Raw genomic sequence first — 23,718 nt, 5'->3', positions numbered from 1 at the left:
AAAAAAAAAAAAAAAAAAAAAAAAAAAAAAAGAGTTGTGGGTATCAGGAGTCCCATAGGATGGCAAAAGAAAATTCTTCACATGGAGTCATACTTCAGCTATATTAGGGGATGTTATTATTTAAAGAAAACTGGTTGGGGCATGTAAGTAGAGCTGAGTAGCCCTTATTAGGGGGCTTTGTTCTGGCATATAGTTTTTCGCCTATCAAGTTCCTTTAGAGCAGGGGTACTCCACCTGGAATCTCCCGTTAAGGAACTTGAATGGGTAGCATTTCCTTCAATTCTCAAGGCAGGCAACAAACTGCTGTATGATTAGCAGTAACTGTGACTGTGTTGCCAAAAGAAATCCTAGATCATTTTCATACCACTGTTCCAACTGTTACAGATATCTTAAAGTATCTTTTACCTGCAACCCTACTTTGAATTACAGTAAATATTTGACCCGTATTTAGTTCTTAGGATTTAATAGGTTAAGAGGAGAGATATGAGGGCTTCCCTGGTGGCGCAGTGGTTGAGAGTCCGCCTGCCGATGCAGGGGACACGGGTTCGTGCCCCGGTCCGGGAAGGTCCCACACGCTGCGGAGCGGCTGGGCCCGTGAGCCATGGCCGCAGAGCCTGCGCGTCTGGAGCCTGTGCTCCGCAACGGGAGAGGCCACAACAGTGAGAGGCCCGCGTACCGCAAAAAAAAAAAAAAAAAAAGAATAGAGATATGTAATGACCACATGCGACACTTTTAAAATGTTTTGATAACTGTACTTCACTATAACTGGTTTCCTTTGTAATCCTACGTATTTTGTGTTATGCATTTAAAATCATTATTTTAAGAAGGGAGTCCATAGGTTTCATCAGACTGCCAAAGAAGTCCATGGAACATAAAAAGGTCAGAACCCTGCTGTAAAGTCTGACGTTAAACTCTAGCCATCAGTAAAGGGTGCCTATATTTTGTGGGTGAGGGGTTAGTATTAGGTAAAGGAAAGCAGTAGACACACATCACAAAAGAATAAGTAACAAAATGTAAAAGTGGGTTCTTTGAACTAGTGGACAAAAAACCTTTCTGACCTTTTCAGCTCTCTGTTCTGGCCCCCAAAAGCTATCACAGTCTTGATGGCCCCCAGAGCCTCTTCTGCCACAGCACCTGCTTTTGCATATGCAGCTAGTTCTTTGTCACTAAATGCTGAGAGTATCTGGAAAAAAGAGAAACATTCATGCCTTTTGTATGGGGAAAAATGTTAAAAGACAGACTGATCAACTCTTTCACTTACTTTTTCTTCCCAAACCCTGTTCTTTATCAAACACTGTAGATATGAAGCAAACCACACTCACTGTACCCGATCCGAAGGCTGCTTCCACTCCCTACAAGGGGCGGATTTGATCCGCCCTGGTGATATGCTCCCCAAGAGGAGTCCTAAGCAGCTTTTGGCAGGAAAGCGCCCTTTGCAGGAAAGAGCTCTCTGCAGGAGGCCCCTTGGTCTTGTTGCTAACCTTAAACCATGCGCCCCCATGCTCTACTCACCTCTGGCACTAGCACATCTTTCAGATCTTTTGATCACACAATACTTTGTGTAAGTTGTTGGTTCTTTCCATAGATCAAAGATGTAGAAATGCAGAATAAGCAATTAACAGATGACCAGATCTTTTCCCTAGCTTCCCCTTCAATAATCTCGTGAACAAACTGTGTGAACAAGATAACATCTAAAGAAAGATCACAAGAGGTCAACAAGCCCTCACACAAGCCTGCACGCAGTGGAGGAGGGCGATGATTCTGACCCCCTATCTTAACAGTTAACTGAGGTTACTTCCCCTTTTCCATTGAAAAGCTTTCATGACCGAACAGACTCTTCAGAGCTGGTTTTTGGGGGACACCAAGTCCACCATCTCCCCAGACTGCCAGCATTCTGATTAAAAGTAACTTTCCTTTCTACGAACTTTTGTAAGTATTGATTTTTTTTTAAGCAGCGAGCAGCCGGACTTGTTTCAGTAACAGAGTCAGCAAAAGGAAATCCACACATAATTCTCTAGAATGATTTTTGGGAATAGTGTCGAGTTCTGTATCTACTACTGTTTGTTCTCTGTTAATTGCAAAATAAACTAAAATAAAACCTTACTACTTGGAAAGGATTCACCATCCTTTTTTTTTATTGTGTCACGATTTTTAATCACTTTGAAAACCATACTTCCAGACCTACTCACAGGTATTCTACTGAATAAGATGGCTAAACAAGATGTTGCAGGAGAACAGTAAAGGAAGAGTCGAAACAAAAGAGATGCCAGAGTCTACTAAGTAAATCATCAACCCCAGAATGAGCAAAAATTGCCAGTAAAGTTTCTCAACTCTGGAGTGTTGATTGAAATAGAACAGGTTTTGTGGATTTTACTGCAAGGCAAAATTGTCAGGTAACAATTAAAAATAAATAGGACAAATCTAAACTTATTGAAATGTTTTATATTCATGCAATAGTTTGAAGGAATGTCATATTTTTAAATTATGTTTCCTGAAATAAGGACATGACCATTTATGTAATTTAAATTAGTATGTCAGAAGATTTACCTAAAGTAGCAACAGTTCCGAAAACAAAATGTAACTGAGGTAATAACTGTGACATTTTGCATCACATTAAAAACAATCTTCCTTATTAGAGCACCAGATTAACAACATGGTCCTGGATGTGGTTTCAAATGACATTTAACATCGATCTGCACAAGTACCAGAATCCTGCATATTGAAAAATAACTCTGTCCGCGTGGGTTAACGCACACGGAAATGCCCACGTTTCACATACCTTTGCCCAAACAGCTGTAGAGAGTCCCAGGATAGGGCTGATGGCCATTATCACAAGGGTGAGCTTCCATCCTCTGAGAAACCCCACTATGAATCCTGCAAAAAACGTGGCTATTGCTTGAAAGAACATTCCAACCTTGTCACCAATTCCTTCACTGATTTTGGAGATGTCACTAAAAAAGATCACACCTAAGTGGTTACAGGCAGGAGGTCTTCAGTCAGAAGGGTGAAGCAGACATCTAACAAACACAGACAGGCAACACTCGTTCAGACTCCTGCAAGCCTCTTTCACAGTCTTAGCCTCTTGAATGACATTTTTCCCCACCTAAATACTGTACAAAGGAAGAAATTCAGGATTAGTTCATGCTTCTAAGAAGTTAATAGCATTAAAAGTTGATGCTATTCAATTAGTTAATCCTGTTAGAGAAGCATTAGCATTTTGAACGTATGAGTCAATATGTTTAAAAGCAGGAGCTAGGGGGCTTCGCTGGTGGTGCAGTGGTTGGGGGTCCGCCTGCTGATGTGGGGGAACGCGGGTTCGTGCCCCGGTCCGGGGTATCCCGCATGCCGCGGAGCGGATGGGCCCGTGGGCCATGGCCGCTGGGCATGCGCGTCTGGAGCCTGTGCTCCGCGGCGGGAGGGGCCCCGGCGGTGGGAGGCCCGCGTGCCGCAAAAAAAATAAAAAATAAAAATAATAAAAATAAAAACAGGAGCTAGGAAGGGCATTGCAACAGGAATAGGGAAGGGCTCCTTGCTTCTACCCTTGATGATATTTTCAACGCACTCTATTCTCAATACAGCAGCCAGTGTGATCCTTTGAAAATGGAAATCTGAATATGCTACTCCTCAGATCAAAAATGCCCAGCGGCAAAGCTGAGGCCAGCCAGGCCCTACATGCTCTGATCCTCCCTTCTCTTGGACCTCATATGCTCACTACCCTCCTGCCAGGACCTCCAGCCAGAAAAAGCTTATCATCTATGTCCCCCTGCTGGAACGTAAGCAACAAGAGGATAGAGATCTTTGCCTCATTCATTGGTATATCACAAACACCTAGAACACTGTTTGGCACATAACAGGCCCTCAAATATTTGTTGAATAAGTGAAGAGTCAACAAGTACTAAGACAAGTCTCTTTGTGAATTCATTCAATCATTGATTCACTCATTCATCCATCTTGAGGGTCACCTCAATATCTGTCAGGCCTGTGATAAATATCTGTTTATCTCCATGAGAGATAAACAAGTAAAGGATGTAAGCTCATTCCTCAAATACGCCTACTACATAACTAAGGCAAAAAAAAACTAACAGATAAGGAAAATACACTGCGGCATAGGCTGTAACTGCTAAAGATGGCTATCAGATGATCTATTCCCAATACACACCAAATGCTCAGTCTAGGAAAAAAATTTTTTTTCATTTAAAATCTTCCTTGGACAAATTTTTACATACTTAGCAGTTAATTTCTTTATGAAAGTGTGGTGTTAACAATATACTTACTCTGTTAGCCGAGTACTGAGTTCAGTGGTGTCATTAATGTCAAACCAGCCTATTTCCTGTCGTAGAATAGCATGAAAAAACTCTTGCCTAATTTTCTTAATCTGTCGGCCAGCTGCCAAAGTCCAAAATGAAACTTGTATATAGGCAGCAACAAGAACTCCAGCACCTAATCCTGAATAATAATATGCATATCTGGAAAATAATTCAAAAGTTTCCTTTAAATATAGTCTTTATCTCTTTGGGGAGAAATATTCAGAACTGGGAATTAGTCAATTTACAGACAGATCACAAAGACCGTGTAGGACATTGTAACAAACACACATTAATTTTTTTCTCTTTTCTTAAATTACAAGAGGATAATGGCAAATCTATCCACTTGAATTATCAGCCAAAGGTAAAATAAAGTTTTGTGGTTAACTGCAAAAATATAATGGTGTTCATGAACCATTTTTAAACTGACATTGACAGTTTGTAAACACAATTTGACTCTTTCACAATTCATATTCTAGACTTGCATATCTTACTGTACTTAAAAAGTGCACCACAGTGCAAATACAGGACTAAACAGACTGAGCATGCAAAATGGTTCTTAGTATAAGTTTTCCCGTACTGTTTACACAAAGAACAAAAAACCCTCTTCCTAATTGGCAGAAGTTGAAAGGTGCTTTAAAAATAGAATGCAAAAATGTCATGAATTCAAAGCAATTTGGAGTGAAGTCTTAACTAAATTAGAGGAAAGTTAGTATCTTTATTTTTTTTAATTTAATTAATTTATTTTTATTTTTAATCTTTTGGGCACGCCCCACAGCATGTGGCATCTTAGTTCCTCTACCAGGGATGGAAATTGTGCCCCTGCATTGGAAGCGTGGAGTCTTAACCACAGGACCATGAGGGAAGTCCCCAAAGTTACTATCTTTAAAAGTAATAAATTCAATTTCAATACTCTCAAATATATTTTCTTCATCATTTTACAAACTGTTTCCAGATAGAAGCCTTTCAGGCCTGCTATGGCAAACAGACAGTACTCATTTAAGTCAGCAGCATTAATTGATAAGTAAACATACAAACGTTATGTGACAGGCTTTTGGGATTTCTACAAAGAAGGCTGAATGAGGGGAAAAATGCCATAAATGACATTACCGGATCAACGGACAAAATTGGAATACAGATGGTAGATTGGATCAAAGTACTGTATCAATATTAAATGTACTGAGGTTGATAATTGTACTGTGGTTGTAAAGAGAATGTCCTATTCTTAGGAACCATGCTGAAGAATTTATGAGTAAAGGGTCATACTCTGTGCAGCTTATTTAAATGGCAGGGGAGGGGGAATAAATGAAAACAATAGGTTGAAGAGTCTAACGAAGGGTAAACCGTATATAAGGACTCTTTGTACATTCTTAAAACTATTGGTAAGCTTGAAATTATTTTCAAATAAAATGTTTTTAAAAGTACACCACAAAGAAGTACATATGTATATATACATATATTAGCCAATTACCTAGTCATTTCTTCTTCCAGAATCCTGGCTGGATTTAGCATTAACAAGGAAAAATTCACTAAATAAAAACAAAACAAAACAAAAATAAGACATTTTTGAAAGGCACTGCCAGGTTTTCAAAATCTTTTTTCTCTTTCCTTTTCACTCTCAAGTCACTCTTTTCATTTGGCTCATGTAAAGGGCCCAAGGGTTTAGGTGCATTTAGGGTCCAGTTGGGGGAAGTTAAGCCCTCCCAGGTTCAGCCCCCTTCCTAGAGGTCTTGGGCCTTGAAGCAAAGCAGCTTCCTAAGGCAGCAGAGAGGAGCTGACAAAGGGCATACGGAAGGCAGAGGAGGAAAATAGAAATGGTCCACATAGAAAACACAAGATTTAAGGGGCACTTTGTTTCTTAGTGGCGCAAAGCACTTTCCACATACTTGCTTCTTTTGATTTTACTTTACTACATGTGTGTGTTTTCCCTTACATGCTTCCTCACGACGTAAGTAATAGAAAGGCTGAATTACATTCATGGCAAAGGAAGAAAAGTTAAAGAAAAGAAAAGATAGCTGAGTTGCTCAAAGGCAAGTCAGTGGATCACTGGTACTCGGTCACCATCCTGCATTCCGTGTCCTGGTACTTTTAAAGCAGTATTAACTGGAAGGAAATTGTCTTTTAATTTGAACTAATTTGATAAAAATGTCAATGTGCCTTTTCTGGTTTACACGTTTTAGTAATAGCTAGGATTTATTGAGCATTTATTACATGCCAGGCATTGTTCTGAACACTTTACAGGCATTACTTCGTTTAAGTTTCACAGCAACTCTGTGAGGTAGGACTAGTTCATAAATTCCCATTTTACAGGTGAAGAAATTGAAGCACAGGGAGATAAAGTAACTTACCCAAAGTCACACAGCTAGCAAGTAGGCTGAGAGTCCTAACACTATACCATACAGCTCCTGACACTATACTACAGTGATTGATTCATGTGGTAATGACTTATTTTCACTTTTTCAAAAACACAAAGTGAAAAACTAAAAAGGAAGCAGCCCATATGTACTGCATTCACATAATAATAGGATAAAATGTCACCACAGCATTGATGAGAAAGCACACCGGGGTGGGCATTTCCCATTTACCATGATGCTAGCAGAGAAACTAGTCTTTGTTCTAGCCTTAGATCATGTTTTCTGGGTGCTGTGTTACCATTCTTATCTTCCTCCCAAGGAAAATAAGGTAGAAATTTATTTTAAACTACTGTCAGGATCAATTACCAGGCATGTGGCCCTGATGGTGGCATAATTTTTCCCTCAGGATTGTTCTTTCTACGGATGTTCATAGTGAAGTGTTTCTGCTTATTAATCTAGCTCTTTATCAGTTACTAGATCCTTGAGGAATCGGACCGTATTTTACTTCTGTTCTTATTGGTTCAGTTTTGCAAGCTCATTTCCTTCCTGAGTTCATAAATCTGACACCTTTGATATGCTACATTGGAACCGTGTTTCGAATTACAGGCAGACAAGCTATCCGAAAGCTGTGGTATTTGTAGACACTATTGTTCAAAGCCACAGGAAACCTGCAGATATATGGGTACCTGGCTATTGTTTCCCCCTGAACGTAGGAATCAGGTGAAATCCTGAACTGAGCTTTACTCCCCTCCAACACCAGTATTACAACCCAGATTGACCCTCCCTCCTAGGAAATAAGAATCTACAAACAATCCAAGTTTGACCTGCTCCTTTCTCAGAGTCCCAGGCCAAGAATGGCAATCTAATTCTGGGTTAGTAACCGTAGGAGCCCCAAAGCTCTTACTTAGGAAACCAAGAGTTTCTGCTGCCTGACGACAAAGGTGAGGCAAATGTGTGTTGATGTCTCGTTCCTGGAAGAGTCATGGAACGAAATCTGGAATTCTAGACCTGGGAATCTCATGGAATTAGTTCTGGAAAAGGCCTCAACCTGGGCTTCTCAGATGCTACCTATTAGGCTTCAGTCTCCTAAACAGTCTTTAAGTAGTTATGTGGTTGAATGCTTCACAACGCTGTCTGCCCGTTAGAATCCCGTGGGGAGCGTGAAAAAAATATAGATGCCCAGGCTCCATCCAAGACCAGCTGAATCAGAACCTCTGGCTGAGTCTAGATCATAATTCTAAAAAGTGTCCCCAACTGATTCTAATGTTCCAGGATGCAGAACTCCTAGTCTGCCTGAATGCCTCCCATAATGAGGAAATGGGGAATTCTAGAAGCCGCCTATTCATTTTAGAGAGCTCCCATATAATTCATCCATTTCATAGATGGGGAAACAGAATCTTAGAGTGGTTGTTTCATTTCCGAGTTCTTACAGCTAGTTTTCCCCCAATATTTATGTTCCAGACACTCGACATAAACTGTCTCATTTAATTCTATCAGTAAGTCTACCTTTCAAAGGTGAGAACAGTAGGGATTATAGAGGTTAAGTAATTTGCCCAAAGTCATAAGCTGGTCAGGGCCTAAATAATGAATGTATACCTTAAGGATTACATGGGGAGACATTACATACGGTCACTCTGAGTCTCAAAGTAAATCAATGTCTGCCTTCCTTGATTCTGCCCAGGACTTCTTTTATTATATAGAAACACTCAGCACAGGACAGAGTTGGTGCATGTCCAGGCAGCTTTGGCAGTGTGGGTAATTAATTAAGGTAACTGGGGCTCAAAACTGCCTTTTCCTCTCATCTATGTGGCAATGCAAGGGCACGCAGGGTATATTGATTTCTCCACAGAACCTCCTACATTATTACAGTCACAGAGACTTGGCATAAAATATCAGGTTCCTAAGACTCTGCAGAAAAACTGTTTCCTATGACTCCATTCTTAAGGTTTGGATGAGGATTGTTTTATGCATAGTTTCTGCACAACTGAGTCATTGTGAGGGAACAACCTTGTCACGGAGCCTTTATTCTGTTGACAAGGATGGGCTCTGCTCCCAGTAAGTCACCGTCAGGCCCTCCTGTAATTAAACCTTTTTTTCTTCTAACATTCCCTTCTCATTTGGCTCCTATTTACTCTAGCTGTCCAAGAATCCAACGATTCTAAAGAACAGACTCTAAATAACATCATCTCTATGAGATGAGCTAGCGAGCTCAGCTAAGTACAGCTGAATACTCTATCTACTCTCAATCCCCAGGATTTTTGCTAAACTCTACAAATGTAAACATACCAATGAGCTCTCTGAGTATGAAATATAACAACTTCGTCTTCTCCAAAGAGGCACGGGAATATTATCTGTACACACACTACTACACTACTACGTTGGAATTAATAACATTTGAGGTACTTCCCATTCCAAACCCTCCAAGACAGCTAATATGCCTAATGACAAATGTGGCTGTAAAGGACCAAGTGTCATTTAATTTGGAGGCCACTGAAACTAAGTTGGCAACTCGGGTGAGTTTATCACTCCAGGTATTACAGGTCTGTAAGTAAGCTCATGCCGTGCCCCAGAGAGACCTTGAATTTAGCCCTGGGCACAGTACGTGGCACCTGTCTGCCATTCGAGCTTCAAAGCGGTACGGTTGCATAATTAGAAACGCAGAAAAGACAAGCAAACTGCTGCAAATAAAAAAGTTGTGGAATTACTGTGGTGTTAGCAAAAACAAAAATAGGACGAATAAAGCCAAACCAAATGCCAACTCCCCTGTGATAAGAGCACTGCATCAGATTTTTCAAAAAATTTAATTGTGATAATATACACAAAACCATCTTAACCATTTTAAGTGTATAGTTAAGCAGTGTTAAATATATTCATGCTGTTGTACAACCAACCTCCAGAACTTTTTCACCTTCCCCCAACTGAAACTATGCCCATTAAACAACAACCCCCATTTTCTCCTCCCCCAAGCCTGCTACCACTATCTTACTTTCTGTTTCTATGAATTTGGCTACTATAGATATATAAGTGGAATAATATAATAATTATTATATTAAGTGGAATAATACAATAATTGTCTTTTTGTGACAGGCTTTTTTCACTTAGCATAATGTCCTCAAGGGTCAACCATGTTGTAGCAGGTGTCTGAACTTCCTTATTAAGGCTGAATAATATTCCCTTGTATGTATATAACACATTTTGTTTATCCACTCATTCGTTAATCTGATTTTTTAAAATCCTGAGTTGAGACCAATTTTTTATTGGTGCATTCCAATATAGGCATCACCGTACTGTGTGTGTGTGTGTGTGTGTGTGTGTGTGTGTGTGTGTGTGTGTGTGTGTGTGTGTCTTATAGATCTTATAAGAAGTAAAAGGAAAACAAATAGAAAATTCCTCATTTCCATGAAGGCTTTTTAAAATATCCTATCTTACTCCAATTTTACCTTTATGGTGTTGAAGTTCTGGCCACTGGTCAAGCACAAGTAATCCATTTAAAACTTTCCCAAACACATTTTTTTAAAGGAGAAAGTTATTTACGTTGGCAGTACAATGTATATGGTCATGAGCATGGCTGGGGTGGCAGAAAGACCTGGGTTTGAATTCTGCCCTAATACTGCATAACTTTGGACAAGCCTCTGTGTCTTCATGTGTCACAGAAAATAATATTACCTACTGTGTGGGATGGTTCTTGTGAGGCTTAAGTGAAATAAGACCTAGCACATGTTACACACAATGAAAGGTTACTGCTATTGGTGTTATTTTTATTATAAAGAGGTTCTTCTCAGAGACAACAGTACTGGAGAGTAAATAAACTATTTTTGTAGGAGCTTGATTTAACTTTTGAAGGATGCTTTTACTAGACTTCTAAAAGGCATTAATATTCATCAATATTTATGTAAAGTACAGCTTTTTTTTCCTGTTGTATAAATTAAGCAATCATGTTCTCTTAGGTAATTACAATTAAGCCCTACAATGCTAAGCAAATATGTAGTTCTCAATCAGTGAACACTGAAAACACTTACTGAGTGTCATCTAAAGTATAGAGTCCACTTTTTCTCATACATCTTTACTATGAAAGCTGCCTTTCCTCTATCAGTTGTTTTCCTTCTATTCCACCATCTGTGTGCCAGTAAAGCTTCACTCGGCCTTCTCCAGCCTAGTGCTCACAGGTCTCCTGGGAGGAACTGAGCTATCATGCTTCGCAGAAAGCATGAACATCTTCCTTTCTATGTTAAATCTGGCTAATATGAAAATAACTTTGTGCACTGAAACCGCACTCCAGTGCTGTTGACACAGCCTCTCACATGGATGACATTAACTTATAGGACTCCTTTGGCTCTTCAGTAATTATAGTCCTTTGAGTGAGTTTCAAAGCACATCATTTTCACATTGAGTCCATTGACTCTTTAGTATTCTTGTCAAGTAACAGTCAACCTTGTTGATCCAAAAATTAGAGACAGAAAGTGGGTCTAATTTTAGCAAAAAGGATGGGGGGAAATAAAAAAAGAAAACCAGAAACAGGCCTACAAGCTGAGCATAGCTAAGAACTACTACCATGCAAACTGATGTATTCTGAAGCTCATCGGTAATCACTAATGGGATGGACACTGCACAGACATACTCTGTTATAGTTCCACCGTCCTCACGTAGACTGACTTCCTTACTTTATTTCAATGCAAAACTTCCTGGAGATGGGTATTTCCTTATTCTATATTTAAAGTCAAATAGCATACACCTATTTGTTGAAATTTAAATGAGTATTTGAGGAAGTTTTCTGAGAATGTTACAACCCCTTGTGTGATATCTGGAGTCACCCAGATGTCCAAACCATGAAGTAGATGAATAGAAAAATCAATTTCTAATCTTCCACTCAGTTAAACATATATATAAAATACATATTTTTTTTTTAAATAGAGAAATGCTTACCTGGAAAGGAGAAGTTTCCTCCAATATTAACAAATCTGTCAGTCATTTCTCCAAATACTATCATCATGAGGGGGAGACCTGACCCATGAGCTATGGCCATGATAGTGCCAAAGGACATAAATAATTTATCCTGCCAATCAGAATATCGAAACTAAAAAAAAAAAAAGAAAAGATAAGATAAGAATACTAGGCTTGTGTAACAGGATTTCTCTTTTTTCACAATGATATATTCTTCAGATTTTCATTTAATGTCAGTACTTTTGTAACGGTTGCAAATAAAGGTATTAGGGAAGAAAGAATTTCAATCCAATCACTGACAGATTAATTTCATGATTCTATTTATTTTGTATTCTGTGAGGAAATCAATCTAACTCCATTTAATCACTATCTTATTTGGATAAGTGCAATATAATCAGAAGGGAGGAAGGTTTCGTCCCTTTAAGAAATATCGTTTGATTTTCCAGAGCTCCTGAGGTAGTGAATTAAGAGCAGCTAGGGGTAGACATCATTTACATACACACACATAGTATGTCCTTTAAAAAGACATGCAGGGCTTCCCCGGTGGCACAGTGGTTAAGAATCCGCCTGCTAATGTCGGGGACATGGGGTCAAGCCCCGGTCTGGGAAGATCCCACATGCCACGGAGCAACTAAGCTCGTGCTCAGCCTGCACGTCTCGAGCCCGTACTCCACAACAAGAGAAGCCACTGCAATGAGAAGCCCGCGCACCGCAAGGAAGAGCAGCCCCCACTCGCCGCAACTAGGGAAAGCCTGCGCGTAGCAACGAAGACCCAATGCAGCCAAAAATAAATAAATAAAAATTTAAAAGAAAGACATTCAGAATAGTTCAAAGGGAGAATTATGAAGTGGTTGGGGGGAACAGATCCTCTTTGTTTTGAGGATAAGATCCCTTTAAGAGGTTTAAGTTCGCTTTTAGAAGGCAGCTCCACAGTGAAGTGCAACAAACATTAAGGAGCGCCTGAGTGTGTGCTTTAGGGAAGACTTGCTCATGGAGATGACGCTCATTGTAGAATCTTGAAAGGTAAGGGGGAATTAGCTGAAGAAGAAAGGGGAAGTGCAGAGGAAGTGGAGGATGTTGAGGCTTAGAACAGCAGGGGGACTAGAAACCACACGAGTGCTCAGGTGACTCCACGCAGTGGAATTCCTGAGTGCACAGTACAAAGCGTGGAAGACGATACTAGAGAAAGGTCTAAAAGGCCTGGTGGGCCACACCAACATCCTTGGACTTGGTACCACCTACAGGGGAGAGGGGTGATACCAGTTGTTACAGTGAAGTGCACAACACCCAAGAACTAACCAGCCAATCAGTGTCATACTTTCCCAAAACACTTTGTCCCTCACCATCTTTGTTAGTCCTCTCCAATTTCTCACTTTTTCTCACCATTTCTTTTTTTCTTTCTTTTTTTTTTTTTTTTACATCTGTACCGAGTACAATTGCCCCACAATGGTTTTCTCACCATTTCTGATTCACTGAACTACGGCTCTCTCTCTTTGTTCTTCTCTCTTCCTCTGCCCTCCAGACTACATCTTCCGTCTATAAGTTTTCCATTTCTATACCTTCCTCTCTGTCCCTTGCATCCTTACTGTCTTTTTAACCTTTCCTTCTGCCCATTTCCCTCACACCACCCACTCTGGGGTACAGGGATCAGGAGAATGGATGATGAGTCAGGGTTGGTGCAGTGGGATCACTGAGAGTGCAGGCTGAGTCAGACGGGGTCACTATGCAGGGGCACCCTGAGGTTAAAAGCACAAGGCGGGGAGTGAGGGGTGTGTGTGCAAACTGTTCTCAAAGAGTTCCAGGGGTTCAGTCTGGGAGACCACATTCCATCATCAAGCATGTAGGGCAAGCAAGAGTGCTGAAAGAGACAAAGGGTCAGAAGACAGGTGGGGCCTGGAGTGGAACAAAGGGAGCAGGTAAAGTCAAGGACAAGTGGGGAAGGGCCCCTAAAACTGCTACAAAAGGGACCAGTGTCCCCAAGGTTCGTTTTATGGCTCCTGTGGAAGGGAGATAGAGCCCTTGGGTCTATGGACCACAGTTCAAGCACAGGAGCAGGTTGTCATATAATGTTCCTTCAGTGAACATTTATGTGAAATTGAGGAATGTTTTAAGTGCATTTCATGGTACATCTGAAAGTCATATAATGTAATATGTTAATTGTACCTCAATTTTAAAAGTTTTTCATATTAATTAAATAAAACTTTGTCTCCAAGCTTCAATTTAAAACTCCATGAATTTCACAGGAATACCCTAAGTAAACCTAGATCTGTTTTCAGTGATTTTTCAACAAAAAGAATGCATTCTATCTCCTATTAAAAAACACACTTTTGGGCTTCCCTGGTGGCGCAGTGGTTGAGAATCTGCCTGCCGATGCACGGGATGCGGGTTCGTGCCCCGGTCCGGGAGGATCCCACATGCCGCGGAGCGGCTGGGCCCGTGAGCCATGGGCGCTGAGCCTGCGCGTCCGGAGCCTGTGCTCCGCAGCGGGAGAGGCCACAACAGTGAGAGGCCCGCATACCGCAAAAACAGAAAACAAAGAAAAACAACAACAACAACAAAAAAAACAGTTTTGTCCTGAACCTCTAGCAGAACAACAGCAAAAAAATCTATTCAGAGGGTGAAAAAGATTACACTTAAATTTAACTTAAGGTGAAACTTTTAGATTCAAATGATTGTTTCTACTTTAACGTTAGTGACATTTTGTTTTCTCTACGAGGCAGATTTAAAACTTGTGCACTGGATTTCCCTGGTGGCACAGTGGTTAAGAATCCACCTGCCAATGCAGGGGACACGGGTTTGATGCCTGGTCCGGGAAGATCCCACATGCTGCAGAGCAACTAAGCCTGTGCACCACAACTACTGAGCCTGCGCTCTAGAGCCCGCGAGTCACAAGTATTGAAGCTCACTCGCCTAGAGCCTGTGCTCCGCAACAAGAGAAACCACTGCAGTGAGAAGCCCGCGCACCACAACGAAGAGTAGCCCCCGCTCACCGCAACTAGAGAAAGCCCACGCGCAGCAACGAAGATCCAACGTGGCCAAAAATAAATAAAAATAAATGAATAAATAAATAAAAATAAAACCTATGCATTAAAACCAGATTTAGTTTCACAAACAATTTATTCTCTAAAGTACTAAATTGAAAAAATGTTACCCTTACTGAGACTTTTAAACAAAAACATCACAAGCATAAGGGAGAAGAGAATGAACAGGGGCTTTATGGCGACATGAGACGAATGCAGCAATGCTCCAGCGTGTGGACGTTTTGGTGTCCTCTCATCCTTTACTTAATAAGTTGGAGGCTTCAGCTGACATGCCGCTTAATACCAACTTCTATGCTATCAAAAAATGGCCGTCATAGTTTGAAACACATCATATTCACCAACAGTGGGCAAACACTTTCATGGGTCCCCTATGTAAGACATATTACAAACGAAAAACAGATTCAACTTCATCCAAAAATATGTTGGCTTGCCTTGGACCAGCAGAAAACCACTGAGAATTGTTGTAAACATATCTGAGTCCCTAATAGTAACTCCATATTTAATCAATTTTCCTGGAAGCCAACGTGAACATAATAAATTTCTTAATCATTTACAATTTTCTGTAGTTAACAATCTCTTTATATGCAAGCTTATTTTAAACTAAATTTGGGTTTTTTTGTGAAACAAGTGCTGAGATGCATTTTCCTGAAATTGGTTGGTTTGTATGCTGCTACGAACACAAGTCCTATTTTCAATTTCCCAGTACATCAGTTAGCTCTGCTTTCACGGCCAGCCTATCCCTACCTCTTTTATCATCCATATTGAGAATGTGGGCCATTAACTACAATGAGCCAATCCAGGACAGCACAGGTGCAGCAAGGAAAACCTATTGCTGCCTATAGACAGTCTTCAAGTACTGCTAGAACTATGGATCCAAGACATCAAATTTAAATGAAGGCAGGAATTATTCATATTTAATATTTCACAGCTTACCAATGTTAATGGTCCAATCAAATTTACTTTCTTCGTTTTCTCCTTATCTTGTTTGCTGTAAAAAAAATATAATTGACTGAATTTTAAAACTGTTACAAAATATTTCAATTGAATATAAATTTGAGTAGTTATCATATTCAATATTATATATATATATTTAACATCTTTATTGGAGTAATATTGCTTTACAATGGTGTGTTAGTTTCTGCTGTATAACAAAGTGAATCAGCTGTATGTATACATGTATCCCCATATCTCCTCCCTCTTGCATCTCCCTCCCACCCTCCCTATCCCACCCCTCTAGGTGGTCACAAGGCACCGAGCTGATCTCCCTGTGCTATGCGGCTGCTTCCCACTAGCTATCTATTTTACATTTGGTAGTGCATATATGTCCATGCCACTCTCTCACTTTGTCCCAGCTTACCGTTCCCCACCTCCTCCATGTCTTCAAGTCCATTCTCTACATCTGCATCTTTATTCCTGTCCTGCCCCTAGGTTCATTAGAACCATTTTTTTTTTTTTTTTAGATTCCATATATATGCGTTACCATATGGTATTTGTTTTTCTCTTTCTGACTTACTTCACTCTAAACCACTCTTACTTCACCTCATTACAGATAACTCAATTTTGTTTCTTTTTATGGCCGAGTAATATTCCATTGTATATATGTGCCACATCTTCTTTATCCATTCATCTGTCAGTGGACACTTAGGTTGCTTCCATGTCCCGGCTATTGTAAATAGTGCGGCAGTGAACATTGTGGTATATGTCTCTTTTTGAATTATGGTTTTCTCACGGTATCAACATTATACTTTCAAATATAAAATAGTGATGTCCACAAATTGTCGAAATTATCCAGTTTTGACTGCAAGGCAATCACCAAGTGCAAAGGTAACCATTCAAGTTACTATAGGAATCTCTGGATAACCGGGAAATGGTCACCTGTCTTGCAGAGCTCACACACAGAGGGAAGATGACTATGTTAACAGTGTCCTCCAGATCAATTAATCCTTCACTTGCTAAGATCATACATATTGACCTAAAATTAGTAAAGGCCGGGACTTCCCTGGTGGCGCGGTGGTTAAGAATCCACCTGCCAACGCAGGGGACACGGGTTTGAGCCCTGGTCACGAGAGATCCCACATGATGCAGAGCAACTAAGCCCGTGCACCACGACTACTGAGCCTGAGCTCTAGAGCCCGCGAGCCTCAACTACTGAGCCCGTGTGCCACAACTATTGAAGCCCATGCACCTAGAGCCCGTGCTCCACAAGAGAAGCCACTGCGATGAGAAGCCTGCACACCGCAACAAAGAGTAGCCTCCGCTCACTGCAACTAGAGAAAGCCCGCGCGCAGCAACGAAGACCCAACGCAGCCAAAAATAAATAAGATTAAATTTTAAAATTTATATTAAATAAATAAATAATAAAATAAAATTAGTAAAGGCCACCCTTCTGAATGATTACAGGGAGTGGTGTCAGGAAATCTTGTCAACTCTGCATTCAAAATACATCTAGAATTCAACCACTGCTCACCAATTTTATGGCTATCCCAATAGCCAGGAGAACTTCTGCCTTGTTTCTCCACTTCCACTTATGCCCACTTTAGTCTTTCCTCAACACAGTAGTCAGAGTAATCATTTAAAAACTCAGGGCTTCCCTGGTGGCACAGTGGTTGAGGGTCTGCCGGCCGATGCAGGGGACGCGGGTTCGTGCCCCGGTCTGGGAGGATCCCACATGCCACGGAGCGGCTGGGCCCGTGAGCCATGGCCGCTGAGCCTGCGCATCCGGAGCCTGTGCTCTGCAATGGGAGAGGCCGCAGCAGTGAGAGGCCCGCGTACCACAAAAATAAAATAAAATAAAATAAAAACTCAAGTCATGTGGTTGCCAAGGGTTGTGGGGAGAGGGATGGATTGGGAGTTTGCGGTTAGCAGACGCAAACTATTACATATAGGATGGATAAACAACAAGGTCCTACTGTATAGCACAGGGAATATTCAACCTCCTGTGATAAACCATAATGGAAAAGAATAAAAAAAGAATGCGTATATATGCATAACTGAATCACTTTGCTGTACAGCAGAAATTAACACAACATTGTAAATCAACTATACATCAATAACGCAGATTTTTTAAAAACTCTCAATTCATATCATGCTACTCCTCTGCTCAAAGACTTACAATGGCTTCCACTTTTCTCAAAGTAAAAGCCAAATCCTTACATTAGCCTCTAGGGCCCCACATGATGTTTCTTTGTCACCTCTCTGACCACAGTGCCCGCTCGCACTGCTGCTTGCTCTGCTCCAGCCACGCTGGTGTCTCTGTTCTGTGAACCTTCCAGACATGCTCCCATCGCAGGGTCTTTACTGCCTCTGCCAGGAATGGTCTCCCTCAGATGCTACACACTTCTCTCATTTCTTTCAAGTTCTTGCTCCGATATTGCCTTCTCAATAAAACCTCCCTTAACCACCCTACTTAAAATTGCAAATGACTTCCTTTTTGCACTCCTGATTTCTTTAGCCTTGATTAATGCTTTTCCATAGCATTCATTACCTTCTAACATTTGCTGTAGTTTACATATTCAGCATATGTATTATTTATATCTATCTTCCATACAATAAATGCGAACTCTAGGAGAGCTGACTTTTTTTTTTAAAACCTAAAATGAATTTATTTAGCTTAAATGTCCAGGTAGGTGACAAAGTTTTACTCATAGGACTCGATCCCAAATTATCTAGAACATTCGCTAAAATCAAAGGACAGACATCTGCAATGAAATATGTTCAAATATGACAGCATGATTGCAACAAGCATGTAACTAACTCTCAATTTGCCCTAGATAACTGAAGTGAGCTGAACTTCCTTTAATGTATAAGCTTTAGTCTGCTTTTTATAAAAATTTGTCTCCTTACACTTAATTTCATAATCACAGTTTCAACTTATTCTTAGCTTTTTGTATTTCTCTTTTGAACTGTCTTCTTTCCAACACAAGGCTGTGAGCTCCAATTCTGAGAACTTCCTTGGGTTCTGTCACTGCACCTTTTGCAGGAGAACCCCTCTGTACACTCATCAAATGTTCAGCCAGTGCAATACATAAATAGCCTTCTTCCAGAAAATGCCATCTATTTATAGATTCACAGTCAATCCCAGTCTAAATTGTCAGCTGACGAAACCCACATTTTTCTAGTAGAAAGAATATCAATTATTTTCTAGCAAAAATAATACCAATTTTATGTGGCACGCCAAATTTTCTATGAATGAATACCATGGTACGTAGAAGGAATAAGGCAAGATCACTGTATGAAGACGTTAACAGACAAAAATAATGCCTCAGTTGAACCACCAGATAGGCATGTTTTCCGTTGACTAATCAGGTCCCTTGCAGCTTGAGGACACACTACAGAACCTGATAAAATTTGTCCCTCGGGGTGATCACTGGATGACACAGTTCAATTAGTTCTGGGTGGCCTGGCATGAACTCAGAGACCACAACAGTCTCATAAACTGAGGCTGAAGGCGAAAGTGATTCACTATTCCCACGGTGAAAGCGGGACATTGACAACATGTCATTGACTGGTTTGCTTCTGCCCCTACTTAGGTCCGTGAAGTGTGGGCAACAAGGGCCTTTGGGAACCCAAGAGCCAGTCACAGGAAGGAAGACGTTCAAGAAAGAGGTTTCCCCCTTGCATCTGAACAAAAATCTCTTTGGAAGCACAGGTTAGGAAGAATGAGGCTGCTCCAGGTGCCCCTACCCCCTTCACCCCTCACCACCCACAGGGGAGAAAGACGGAACAGCCTGGTGCTGGGAGGAGGGGGGTGGGATGGGTAAAATGGGGAAGAGGAATAACGAGGGGGAGGAAGGAGGTTTCTGCTTCACTACGCTTGTTTAAAAAGCACAACCATCAACGGCACACGTCTGATGCTCTGCAAGCATAAAAGATCAAATGATGTTTATGAAAGTTTTTCGGAAAAGTTTTGAGTTACATAAGGCAAGGAATGTTACGCCACACATATTCATCGAATCACCCCGCACAGAGAAGCGGGCACTTTGAAACACATCCTCTTCTTCCTGAGCCTGTTGCAAAAGAAGCCTCAGTGACACTCCTTGGGTAAGGTCAGAACCTCAGACAAGACTGTACGGAAGCTCCAAAGGCCAAAGGCATCATCGGATTTTCTCAGTTTCTTCCCTCAGCCAGATTTGGCCCTGCGGATTCACGTGTCGCGGAAAAGCGGCGGCTGCGGGTTATGTACCTGCTGCTGCTGCCACGTTCAAATTCGTCCTCCGTTTTCTTGGGCATCCGGACTGTTGCGAGCCTTCCCGCCTCTAGATCCATCTCAGCCTAGGGACAAACCACAGTCTCAGGTCAAGAACACCCACCCACTGCGGGGAGGTCGACCAGCCTCCTCGCAGACCCTGCAGAGGGATCGGGACAGGTTGACAGGGCGCGGGGCCCGGGGACGCCGCGTGGAGGTCGCGCTGCCGCCGCCCGGAGCCCACTATCCCCGGAGTCCCCCGGTCGGAGCCGGCGCGCCCCTCACCTGGGACCTCGCGCGTCTCTGGCCGAGCTGCTGGGCGCACCAGGGCTGCGGCCGCGGGGCCTGGACTTTGTTCGCGGCGGCCTCACCCCCGCCCACCCCCCACCCCCCCAGCGCGCTTTGGGCCCTCCTATTGGGGGATTTTGAGCAGGACATTAAAGCTTTAATCAGGGGAAAGATACTCATTTATTAAGTCTCAGACACCCGCCCCCCCCCCCCCCCCCCAGCGCGCTTGGGGCCGGCTAGGGCCCCCGGGCCACAGGAGCCGCTCCCGCCGCCGCCCGCCCGGCTCACACGGCGGGCCAAGCGCAGAGAAGGGCCCGGCACGCCGCCCTCGCCGCCGGAGGTGCCCCGCCGGCCCCCGCCCACCCGGGCGAGCAGCCAGCCCCAGGCCCGCTGCCCCAGCTGCTGCTGATAAGCCCGCGACCAGCCCGGTGCCGCCGGGTGTTCCGAAAGCCTCGCCCGGCTGGCCACCCGAGCCCTCCAAAGTGACTGTCACATTCCCTCGGCGCTCAGTGTTCTTTTTAAACCCATGCGGAGGACAGTTTCTAGACGCTCACTAATCATGGGACAGTCGAGGACCAAGAAAGACCCCTAGGCTCGCCTCCCGCTTCTGCATCCCCAGGTCTGGTCCCCGGGGCACCAAACCCAACCATCTCCAGGGAGGACGAGAGCTGGGCAGGGCCACCTGGAATCATCACATTAAGCTTCTCTCTGTCCGTGCCCTCTTAATTCTTAGAGACACAGAACTTTAGGGCTGGAAGGGACTTTAGAGACCGTCTAATTCAAAACCCGGTTTTTGTTTTTGTTTTTGTTCTTGTTTTAAACAATAAGAAACTGATGCCCAGAGAGGTTAAGTCCCGCCTGAGGCTGCATCCTCCAGACCAGGGTCCAGTCTCCAGTGTCTTCCTGTGGCATACTGCTCTGATCTTGGACAGGAAGAATCTAAAACAGGGAGCAATATGTTATCATGGCTTTGAAGCCAGTGGGATTCAAACTCAGAGCTTCCCATCTTATTAGCTATGTGACCTTGAACACTTTCTCACTTGTCTAAACCTCAGTTTCCTCATATGTAACATAAAGATAAAACATCTCCTTTACCAGGTCACTGTGAGGAATAAATGAACTAAGAAGGTACAAGGAGCTAGTACTGAGCCTAAAACAGAACACACTCCATAAATATGGCTTTCCTTCCTCCCAACCAGGTAGCAGCATTACCTGCTGGTCCTTGCTGCTGCTCTGTCTTATTAACACAAAAGTCATCCCATGGCTTTCTTGGGTTCCCAGAGAACCTTAAAGCAGAGCATCCTATAAGAGGTGGTGTTGTCGGCAGACCTTGGAATGAATCTCATCTCTACCACTTACTAGCTGTCTGGGCTTCGGCAGTTTATTTAATTCTTGATTCAGTCTCCGAAATCATAAAACAGGGGTGTTGTTAGGATTAGACATAATGTGTACAAAGTGCCTGGCATATAGGAGGTACCTTATAAATGATAACTAGCATTAATAGTTAAAAGATCAGAAGAGGCTTATGAGGCGAGACTGGGATAGGAGCCAGCAGCTCTAGCACTCACTCTTAAATATGCCACTCATCTCCATCCTGCTCCACCTGTTACCTTGAGCTAGGCAGAAGTTGACTTGAAGAGATGCTGGGAGTTGATTAAAACTATGGCATTGGACTTCCCTGGTGGCGCAGTGGTTAAGAATCTGCCTGCCAATGCAGGGAACACGGGTTCGAGCCCTGGTCTGGGAAGATCCCACATGGCGCAGAGCAACTAAGCCCGTGCGCCACAACTACTGAGCCTGCGCTCTAGAGCCTGCGAGACACAACTACTGAGCCCGTGAGCCACAACTACCGAAGCCCGCATGCCTAGAGCCCGTGCTGCGCAACAAGGGAAGCCACCGCGATGAGAAGCCCGCGCACCGCAACGAAGAGTAGCCCCCGCTTGCCGCAACTAGAGAAAGCCCGCGCGCAGCAACGAAGACCCAATGCAACAAAAAAATAAATAATTAATAAAAAACAAACAAACAAAAACCTATGGCATGCTCTGGAATTATTAGAAATGAATTTATTTACGGATTTTCCTCAAAATAGTTTTTCTTCTTATCCTGTCTACCACAATCATGAGGATTCTCTTCTTTGATCAACCAGAATTCCTCTTCCTCACAAGTCTAACAGGTGGTCAGATCTCTAGGTTAAAATACTCTGAGATTAAGGCAATTGGAATTGTTTAGCTTGAAAGAAAGCTTGGTGGTGACTGAAGGACATTATAAAACTCCATAGCCTATAAGGAGATGGTAGACTGTTCAGTTTCTATAAAAGACAACTTGAGAGAAAAGGCAGATACGTGAGAAAGTAGGAAGCTTCTGAACTAAAGATGAAAACACAAAAACAAACTAAAGGACCCAGGAATAAGATGTGTGTGCCTGTCTGTCTGTCTCTCAGAGTCTATTCACAAAGTTGTCCCTATAAGATGTGTTCATCATGTGTATTCTGCATCTGAGGCATGTTTGTGGGGAAAGAGGAGCCATGTCCACCTGACTCTGTTTATGTTTTTGCCTGTGTTACAGCCCATTCCAAGGGCCACTTTTATATTTATTTGATAACAATAAAACAACATTACCTGGTGCATCCAACTGGCTGTTCATTCAAAAACAATATTTAAGCCACTATGATACACTGGAGATTTCTCAGTGATACTCAGGCTGTAAGAAGCCTTAACTTTCTTTTTGTTGGTAGGATATTGAGATACTTCTGCTTTGCTCTTGTTGATGTTGGGTTAATGTCCTTCCCCCACTCTGTCTCACTGTTTCTACATGTTCCACTAGCCCTTTCTTTTCTAATCTTAATTTTTGCTCTCTCTTGGGGCAATTAAATATTTTTATCCTGTTTCTTTTCTCTTGACTTATTAAGTATATATTCTTCTATTTTTCTATTTAACAGTTAACTCCTTCCTAGAGATTATGACATATCTTTGACTAATCAGTGGTACTTTTTCCTCTTCCAGGAAATTCTCAAACCTCATTTATCCATCTCTGACTTACACACTACTATTGTCATGTACTTTAATTTTTTCTTTTATGACCCTTATGAGAATATTACTTTATTGTCAATATTATTTAGATTTATCTATATATTTATTACCATTTTCTTTCTGTTTATTTCTTCCTACATCTCAGAGCCAGTATCTTGGATCATTTTCCTTTCACCTAAAGAACATTTTTGTGTTTCCTTTAAGTCGGTGATAAATTTTCAGGGGAAAAAAAAAGCTGAGAAAATGTATCTCACCTTCAATTTGAAAAATTATTTAAAGATTTGCCTTACTGGATATCAAGACTTTTATTATGAAACTATAGTAATTAAGGCAATGTGTTTTGGACAGGGATAAACAAAATTAAAATGAAACAGAATAGAGATTTTATAATTGACAGAGCTAGAATTCTAATCCTGGCACTGTTCTTAGCCACCACATTAAACTAGGGCAGGAAAGTGGGGATAGAGGAGATGGATCAAATGTATCAGATGGTTAAACATCTTCCTCCAATCCATTGATCTTACCACCTTTTAACTCTTCCTCACTCTTTTGGTGTACTGTGTTCCACCAATCTTG

At 41.9% G+C, this 23,718-nt stretch overlaps 1 protein-coding gene across 1 annotated transcript in view; it reads right to left on the bottom strand.

Annotated features, from left to right (window-relative positions):
- Positions 1 to 19,905, bottom strand: part of ABCB4 (ATP binding cassette subfamily B member 4) — a 75,061-nt gene extending 55,156 nt beyond the window's left edge. The window contains exons 1-7 of the mRNA XM_007447469.1: positions 19,823 to 19,905; positions 15,574 to 15,628; positions 11,582 to 11,732; positions 5,776 to 5,833; positions 4,275 to 4,466; positions 2,780 to 2,951; positions 1,059 to 1,183 (exon numbers count right to left, since the gene is read on the bottom strand). Of these exons, the coding sequence (XP_007447531.1) occupies positions 1,059 to 1,183; positions 2,780 to 2,951; positions 4,275 to 4,466; positions 5,776 to 5,833; positions 11,582 to 11,732; positions 15,574 to 15,628; positions 19,823 to 19,905 (836 nt within the window). The remainder of the gene's footprint in view (positions 1 to 1,058; positions 1,184 to 2,779; positions 2,952 to 4,274; positions 4,467 to 5,775; positions 5,834 to 11,581; positions 11,733 to 15,573; positions 15,629 to 19,822) is intronic.
- Positions 19,906 to 23,718: the final 3,813 nt, after the last annotated feature.

This window comes from Lipotes vexillifer, unplaced genomic scaffold (genome assembly GCF_000442215.2).
Source record: "Lipotes vexillifer unplaced genomic scaffold, Lipotes_vexillifer_v1.1 scaffold474, whole genome shotgun sequence".
NCBI lineage: Eukaryota > Metazoa > Chordata > Mammalia > Artiodactyla > Lipotidae > Lipotes > Lipotes vexillifer.
Note: the sequence above shows the minus strand (reverse complement) of the source record. Positions and strands in the feature narration are given on the sequence as shown.